The 9,777-nt window shown below is 38.8% G+C and overlaps 1 protein-coding gene across 2 annotated transcripts in view; it reads right to left on the reverse strand.

Annotated features, from left to right (window-relative positions):
• Positions 1-9,420, reverse strand: part of LOC114848125 (peroxidasin) — a 64,065-nt gene extending 54,645 nt beyond the window's left edge. For both annotated transcript variants that reach the window (XM_029138350.3, XM_029138349.3), the window contains exon 1: positions 9,172-9,420. In XM_029138350.3, the coding sequence (XP_028994183.1) occupies positions 9,172-9,356 (185 nt within the window). In that variant the 5' untranslated portion in view covers positions 9,357-9,420. The remainder of the gene's footprint in view (positions 1-9,171) is intronic.
• Positions 9,421-9,777: the final 357 nt, after the last annotated feature.

The following is a 9,777-nucleotide window of genomic DNA, read 5'->3' on the forward strand; positions in this document are numbered from 1 at the left end:
GATGTATTTAAAGTTCGTCTAAAATTTTTTTATAGATTTATGTACATCTAGAATATAGAATTTAGGCCTACAACAGCAAATTCAGAATGTATTTCCTTTATGATGAATATAGGGAGCAGTAACATAGTTCCTCAACTGGCTTAGACCAGCCACCGTGCATGTACAGTACATGACACTAAACACTGCTGACTTACCTCCTGTCTTAATTATTGTTAACCTCATAGGGCCTCAATTATTATTTGACAATTTGAAACACTGACATAATTTAATTTGAGTCATCTGATGTAAGGTACATGTATGGCTTTATAACACAAGAGTATTATGAAATGCAATCAGTCCCTCACAATTTACATGTTCTGTCAAATTACAGGATTTGCTGCTTACACCCACTGAAAACGTAAAAAGGCCTCCAAGCATTTAAGGTGAACCACAAAGCAGATGTATCACTTAATTAAAAAAACAGAAATCTTCATTAACTCCTCTCGCACGGTCTCACTGACTCCAGTAACTTCCACACACATCTTGAACCAACATTCTTCTAGGCCAATTACCTTACAAAGTAAACACTCTGGAACTGGGTCACAGAGACTTAATATACGTCACTGCTTATGCAAAACTGTCAAGACAGCAGACTGATGAGATTCATGGGAGTCCTTTTTGAAAGACAACACCTTGCCTTTTGATTTTAAGTGAACTCCGACGATACACACTATGAAATTCATCTCAAGCATATTGACTTAATTTAGATGTTGATCTTTTGGAAACTTCTTTTTAATTTCCATCCACATGCACAACAGACAGAAGCACTAAGAAGTTACATCTTTAAATATGTTTCAGGGTTTTTCTGTGAAAAACTGATTTCATAGCCAATGAAGTGTCTACAAGTAATTTACGCCATTATAGCCTTCACACATGGATCAAATTAGAGTGAATCCCAGTTTCATATAGGATATGAGATGAGGAATGTAGCAGCCACACACAGTGTTTCTCATTTAATACAAGTACTCCTGACAATTTCTTGAGAAGATTTAACTCTGTCCTATATAGATTGTGTTGGAAATAATAATTTTTGCAATTCACATTTCTTATGAAACAATAACAATATCACTGATTATGTATTGACTTCTTACGTTACTTCAGTAATGTAAACTAGTGTTACCAAGCATCAGAAATAACTGCTCTTTACACATCACTCTAATGTTACTACTGTTACTGCAGAAATGTAGTGTTATGGTGTTTGAGTCAAGTCAAGAGCTCCCATGTTAGATGCATTATAGGCAACAAACATTCTGTTTGTTTATAATTGGAAAAATATTGTTTTCCCAGCTCAAAATTGTTTACATATCTAATAATATTAATATATAATATTGATATTCTTAGTCAATCTTTGTTGAAGGTCATCATAAGTCAGCACCTGCAAACATCTCTTTCCAGTCAATGGGCTAAAGGTGCAGAGTGAAGAATGCACTGCCCAGACGTGTTGAACCAAGGAAAAGCTCTAGCAACTTGCCTACAGCTCTAAGGGCCGGGGGAACACTAGAACATGGAAAATTAACACTTATAACTGCAGCAAATTAACAAAAGCCTGCTATTTACAATAAACATTTACATGACAGAAAACAGAAAAAAACAGGCGAAGATAATGGATGAGTCGGATGAATGGCTATCCAGTCCTTTTTAAGAGGTAAAATCAGGACTGGCTCTGCATAACTCACTGACTTAAATAAGAGCTAATCTCTGCATAGCAACAACTGACTGTGGTCAGTGAGGTGTCAGTTTACTCATTAGAAGCCATGCGATTGGCCTAAAAACACCAACCCAGGATTGACAGGACTCCAAGCCATTGGGACTCACCCACATGTTTTATGGCCTACGTGCAATAAAAAAACGTGACCAGATGGCCGACCAATAAATTACTTCAGACAAGCTCTGTGGGAAGGCTAGAAAGTCACAGAGTAATCGGATAACTTCCCAGAATGTAGGAATAACAAATAATGGCATTGGTTCACCAGTAATGTGGACTTTATATGGCAATACTTGAATGTTTATTTAGCTAGCGATTAGCTTAGCATTTGTTGTTTTTGGCTCATAACTTACTACATCTGATAGCTAGGATGCTTTGGCGCATATCCTTAGATTCCTTAGATCATTAGCTTTCATTTGAGCTGCAGATTATTAGGCTTCTATTAGGATTAGGTTTGGCCAAAGTATCGAGTGCCACAGAAGCTTTATGTGGGCTAATCCTGGCAGGGCCTGATGCTGTTGGTTATCATCTTACATTCTTGTTTATTATTTAGGCTGTGTTTGATGCATGTAACATACATTTATATAATGCTGTAGCATTATAGACTGATAAAGTCCCCACAGGACTTTATCTGGAACCACCGCTGGAAAGGAAGGACTCTGCAGCCAGACAGTAATGGAGGTGATTACAGCAGCACCAGTGTATTCACGTGTGAACACGAGTGTGACTGAGATCATGATATGGCAACACTGCCAAAAATCTGCGTTTTGATTTGGGGTTTGCCTTTCTTTTCAGATAAACTATGACACGTGTATCATATTCCAAATAAAAGGCAATCTGCTGCAATCTCACTTCTCCCGCACTCTTTTGTGATGCTTAATTTTGAAGGAGCTAGAGAAATGTGGGAAAGGTAGTGAGTCAGTGTGGATGGCATTCTTTAAACAAAGTGTTCAGGAGAAAAAAAACACTTATTGAGTGACTGCAAGAATGTAGTCATGAAAACATAATAAAGAGGAGGTTGTTTGTTATTATTATGCTACTGTAAATGGATTTTTATGGCTATGGGGTCTATAGTATGTGGACATTATTCAGTCTTTCTTTTACGTAGGTTTGTTAGTGTCAGGTTTTCGTTCTCAGTTTTATTTTGAAAGGACTTTTCTGTTTTACCTTGTCAGGTTTTGGTTCCAGTTTCCGGTTTTATTTTGTAAGCACTTCCGTTTCTGGTCACACCACAGCAGTTCCCGCTTCACTCCCGGTCCTCATTACACACACCTGTTTTAAATCAGTAATCAACTTCTTGTATTTAACCACCACCTGTTTCCTTAGTTCTTCGCCAGATCGTTGATTCTATTACCTCACCTTCCAGCGCTTAGTTATCCCGCCTGCATGTTTCTTGATCCTGTTTTGTTTCCTGACTCCGGACACTCGCCTGCTCCTGAACTGTACTGTCGCCTGGAAAGCTCTAGTAATACCAAACCTGACCGCCCGACGCCGAGATAGCCTGCTCCTAAACGGTACTGTAAACCCTGGCTTCCTGTTACCGAGACTCTGCGTGTCCCTGGACCTGAATCAGCCTGCTCCACCTGTACCGTAATCTATGACCTCCTGTGCATGACCCGGACCGTCTGTTATACCGAGAGCTGAATTAAACCTTTGAACACTACTACCCGTCTGAGTTCTCTGTGTTGTGCATGTGGGTCCTTTCTCTGACGTTCCGTGACAGTTAGAACCAGTCTGAAAATACTGTAAGGCAAACTGAACAATGCCTCATTATGAAATACTAACCAGATTCAAGTGTCAATCGCACCTTTTCCCTGTTTTGGCACGCACTAAAATCTTACCTATCTTTCGATGTTGGCTACAGTTGTTCACTCGCTTTGGAAGAAGTCGAGTCCCACAGATATGGTAGGATTTTGGCTGTTACAATGAACACAGAAGTCCAGTCCTACTACCTATATCAATATAAGATAAAACGGTGAAGTGGATACACTTCATTTATAATGAACTGGTACCCACAAATCACTTCACTTTTCACATTAAATAAGGGGCTCAATCAACACTGCACTTTCCTCACATCTGAGGCTGAAATATGCAACAAAGCTCTTTTTCAAGTTGTGAGGTTCTGCTATTAAAAGTCATTATTTTTCATATCATATCAGAGACACATTGTGAGCTATCTGTCGGGCTTTTGTTGTGTATTTAGGGCTCCGAGTTCCTTCTTGCAGGTAGACTATCTGTTATACATACATAGTTCCTGTGGTGTAATGGCTGACGATGTGGTAGATGCTTTATTGTAAAGTTTGTGAATTTGTTATTGATCAGTGAAATTGTAAAGTCCTGTGAACACTTAATTAACTCCTATAAGTTATATATTATTACAGTGCCGTCAGTAGAAGTAAAAACCTGCCAATAAATAAATAACACGTGTGCTGACCAATAAAATACATTTTGCTGCACATCTATCAAAACCTTTCCATAATCTACTCTACTGTAGTGTAGGGCATACTCAATGAACATGGTTGCCCTTGTGGATTGGTGGTACATTACATACACATGCATTTATTGTGTGCCTTGAGTATCCAGTTAAAAACACAAATTACTAGTTCATTGCTAGAAACAGATGTGTGCTCCACAAGAAACTAAATGATTTTTTTGCACCGCAGCTTTTTGGCATAAACTAAGGTGCAAAGTTTGGATTTCTCAAATCATAATTGGAATGACTTATTCAGACTACACAATGAAGACAATTTGGGTACACTGTGTCTGAGATGAAACTGTATCCAGTACTGTACTGTACGCACACTGAAGACAATTCGGGACAGAGGGGGTTACCCTTGCATAGCAGTATTACAATATTGATTTATGACCAACTATAAATATTTATTTAAGTCAGTATCACTACTCACTGACATAATAACTAAACAAAAACATTAGTCTTTTAAAATCCCCATGTAATGTGTGAGGAATTTTACAACAATTAATTTTAAATTGTGAAGTAAACATAATGTCAATCATAAAACTATATATCTATATTCAAAACAAAAAAGGAAATTTCAAAAAGGTTCTGTAAAGTTTCAATCTCAGCCACAACAACGAGTGAACCTGATTCCTGTGCAATTCAGCTATCATCACTTTTGGACCTCTCCTCTCATTCTCTCCCTCCTCATGTTCAGATGGTCTTGCCAAGGATTGGAGGGTGAATGACTCTTTTTGTGAACCTAGTTAGTTTCACACCAAGTTGGAGAACCAACAAGCCACGTTCTCCAACCATGATTGCAATGTGTCTCTGTAAAACATATTCTTGCTTAAAAATGAACTGAGTTGTTTCAAGCATCTGGACCAATGTTAGCTGGAATACAAATTGAATTTGATTGTTTGTTATGTTTAATATTATTGTTTAACATTATATGATTTCACTCAACTGATTAATCAACAATGATTTAAAATGTCACTGTGTTTAATTTACTTAACTTGTTTGTAACAAACACCTAAGTCTGTCACTCAATCATCCAATCACTCACTCACTATTTTAACAGCTTAATCCTTGCAAGGTCGCAGGCACACTGTAGCATATTTAAGATGACACTCAAGTGGGGTACACCATAGTCAGATCACCAGCCCTAATTCTTACTAATTAAGTAACTAATTAAAGTTACCAAGTCTTAATTTACTCCTTCTTGCAAGAAAATCACAACAATTAAGCAATTAATGATTGCTGTTCATACTAGTTACTAGTCACTAGTTACTAGTCACTCACTAGTCACTACTACAACAACAACAAGTAACTGATTAAAATATCACATTCCTAGACACATTGGCCTTGGTAACCGTATTTTAAAACTTAGAAAAAAGTTAAATAAACTCTGCCCAAATTCACCAGCTGTTTCTACTCTGGACAGACACAGAAATAGGCCAGTAGAGTTCTTTTCAACAGTTAACTAAGGCCTGTGCAAATGAACAAGGCTTTGAGGATTTCTGGCTCTACATTCCATAATGCAGCTGAATGCCTGAGACTGAATTCCTCACAAACCCTGACTGCAGCAAATTCCACACAATGAAACTCCACTTTCTGTCCCTGACTCACTAATAGTGTCATTTAATCACACAGGGACACTGTCTTGGGGTGGTGAACACAGGCATGGGTAAAGACATGTAAGCAGAGAACAATCCGCCAACTTTTTAAAATCAAAAATTTACCAAGCAGAACTATTTGCTATAAAAAAATAGACAAAGACTAAAGAAAATCCTCGATTTCTCAAGCTTCAACATTAGTAAAACAAACTATACAGGTAAAACTCCAGCATTTGTAAAAGATGTTGGCAAAACAGAATTAGTATAAGAGTAATCATTTTACCAACTCAATTCACTGTGAAGGTATGGAGTATTGTCATTAGACACAGAGGAAACGTAATTTCCAGTCATGCCTAAAAACTAAAAGTCCCTTGATAAAACAGCTGAAAAACAAATGTAGGCCAGACAGAAAATCTGGTTAACAAACCTATGTTTCTCAGTCCAAGTGGCACGTAGAAAAGCTCTTGGCACAAAGCCTGTGTTCAGTGCTTCTGAGCCAAGACAAAGTCATATTTTGGAGTTTCAGATGCAATGCAATAACATTCAAGAGGAGATGTTAGTCAAGCATCCTCTTATTAATTATCAGAACACTGTTTCCTAATTATATACACACATCTTTAACGACATGAAGCAATACTACAGTACTCATGCATTTAAAATTGACTTTGCAGCTACAGTACAACTGTAACTAAATACTCCAACAGACGTAAAAATGAGAACACCTCTGTGTGCTACACCCATTGATGTCCCTACTGCAGTGTTTAACTTAGGTTCTATGGAGTCAAATTAGGGTCAGATTAGATTTGTGCGTGTGTAAACCGCTCTGTGCGTGCGTAACCAGATGCGTGCATAATCAAATCTGAGTGCGTAAACCTATCTGTGCGTGCGTAACCAGATTTGTACTTGTAAATTTACCCACGATTTGTGCGTAATTTTAACGCCCCAAATAATAAGTGTAAGCATAGTATAGCCTCACTAAATCTACAAGTACAAATCTGGTAACACACGCACAGATCGGTTTACGCATGCACAGATTGGATTACGCACGCACAAATCTAATCTGACCCTAATTTGACTCCAAAGGGTTTGATCGAACCCTAGGGGTTCGGTGAATCATTCTCAAGGTCAAGACACGCTCCTGACTCATGATTATTACTGTGATTCGTGATGACACGCCCCGCTCGATGATCGTTGACTGCAGATGATCCCGCTACATTGCTTGGTCAATATGTGCTGCAGAGAATTTGGCGCCAGTGTTGCCAGACATACAATAATTCTCGTATTTATACGATAGTTTTGGTGGGAATGATCTGCGATATGAAACACTGCTGTTCGTCATGTTTTGATGTCGTTTTGATTGACGCACGTGTCACAGAAACCTTCTTCACTTGTAGCTGGTTGGCTCCTCCACTCTGTCAATCAAATCAGCAGCACTGCTGATTGGTTCAATGATTTGCTCGTGTTTGTTTGCACAGTTGCACCGTTCATCCAGCATCACAATGAGAGTGAAATAAGCAAACGAGTTCAGAACTACAGCAAACCAGAAAAAGAAAAGACTCTGGTGATGCAGAAACTGGTCAACAAACTAAGCATCTGTATCGGCCTGTCTGTGATTTGGACGCTACGTTTCAGGGACGGATTCAACCTGTTGAATGAGGTCAAATCCCTCAGTAAAGAAAACAGTAAATTTTCATTATTATAGTAACGTGTAGCCTAATAGAAATTAGGTAATAAGTTCATATTTTGTATGGAATGCATAGGGTAAAATTAAAACCATTTCAGTGTGGTAGTATTACAAATGATTATGTCTTTGTAAAAAATTATGTATGTAATTTTGAGTTCACACATTGTATTGGTTTTGTTCTTGGAACACAGTGATGTTAATTCAATTCCATTTTGTAAACCAGTAAAACATATATTCATGTCTATAATTAAAAAAGAAAATCTAATTTTATTTTTCAATAAAGAAGGGTTCGGTGAATGTGCACATGAAACTGGTGGGGTTCAGCACCTCCAAGAAGCTTAAGAACCACTGCCCTACTGCTACAACTTATAATGTAAAGTAAATGTAATTGTAAAAGTGTAAATGTAATGTAATGTAAATGTAATGTTATAATGTAAATATAAAGTTTAAGATAAAGTTGATAAAATACTTTTACAAGACAGATTTCTCATTAAATGCCAAGTTTTTCGCTTCACATTGGCAACAAATAGACTGTCCCTCACTTAAACATTCCTCACCCGAGTGCTTATAAGAAGACGTGTAAAGAGTTACCTTCTGCAAATACCTGCCGATGTGCAGCTGAACACTTTATACAGTTGCATTAGGAAAAGTCAGGTAGAAACTGCATGCATGTCCTGACATGAGAACTGAGCGAGGGGAGGAACCAGAGACTGTAGCTTCAAAGCTCACCAGGATGAATGCTTCTTGGAAACCACAGTGTGTAGTTAGACACATCCTACAGATGATCTAAACTATTATTTGAGAGTGGACTCTCAAATAATCAGGACAAGGCTGCACTCTTAAAAGCTCGAGGGTCATCAGAGATAGCAAAGAGAAGATTTAATTCAGAGTATGCTGTTATGGTTTATGCTCGCTGTGTTGCCCCTTTGTCTTCGCCTTGCACTAAGTGTAAGAAACTATTTATAGGTCCATAAACTAATGACTTAAACACCCAAAATGACTATGGTGGCCAATTAAAGACAAAAATGTGTGTATTTGGGAGACTGAACAAATCCCCCACTTGTTTTCTCAAGCTCGGTTTCTGTGTTAACTGTTTAATAGGGTGACTGAAGAAAACCTTCAGCAACCAGAACAGGCCCACTGGACCTTCTCAAGAAAAGCTCTTTTCAGGCAGACTTTTTAATCACTGAGAGGAAAAAAGCGCTTCCTTCCTTTTGTGTTAAACACGATATTCAACCTGTGGTCTGAACACTTCCAGGCATGATCAGGATCTGCCTGGAACAAAGGTAAAGCTTAATGAAGTTGTACACCAGTAAAATCGAATCTGACCAACACGCCTGCTGTTCCTATGTCTGTCAAAGGCGGCTCTGGTTTCTCACAAAATCCCTCTATTGTAGAAACTTAACTTCACAGCTAGAACTGCTGTTAAATCACCTCTGCAACAACTGGCAGGTGTGAATCTTTGTGGAACCATCCTGAGATTTTGTGATAACCTCCCCACAGCTGGATGTAATTCTTCACGAGCCTTGCTTGGAGTCTTCCATTCAGTTTAAAACCAAAGGGCCGTATGTTAGCAGTCGTTATAACTGAAAACGTCTGTCGCTGAAGCCAACCTCCATGCTTTTCCGCCCCGAGGGCCGGTTCCCGTTAAATTAGGGAAAAGGCTACTCACAGGATGGTCGTCTGAGGAGAAACTGCTGGTACAGCTTCCAAGTGGAGGTGCATGCATCTCACGGTGGTCCTGAAGCATAAACAGCGACTCGGGCAACAAACTGCCACTTGTGGTCCTCTAGCAAGCAATAACAAAGCCGCCGCTACTAGATACGGAGAAAGGAGCTGGTCGACCCGCAGCGCCATTGCTAAGAGTGGGCCGAGCGAAGTAGAGACCGCCAGCTGCCGCTCACACACACCAACTGGGAGCGCGAGGGAGAGGGGGTGGAGAGAGAGAGAGAGAGAGAGAGAGAGAGAGAGAGAGAGAGAGCGAGAGTTGTGGGAAAAGGAAGTCCAGCAGAAACTTAAGTGGGACGGAGTTAAGTGTTTCCAAGCTTATCCGTTTATTACCATGCTCGTCATGATTAAAATGTGTTTAAAGACTAATTGATGTAAATTGATTTATAATTTTTATGGCCCCCAAATGTTTACCCCATCTTTAATTTATCACATCATGCCATGATATCATGATCATCATATTAGATGAGCACATACGTAGCAAATACCAAGAAAGTCTTTCTAATTTTCATTTTAAACTCTTCACTTCAGTGAACTAAGTAGAAAAAAG

This window comes from Betta splendens, chromosome 22 (genome assembly GCF_900634795.4).
Source record: "Betta splendens chromosome 22, fBetSpl5.4, whole genome shotgun sequence".
NCBI classification, from domain to species: Eukaryota; Metazoa; Chordata; class Actinopteri; order Anabantiformes; family Osphronemidae; genus Betta; species Betta splendens.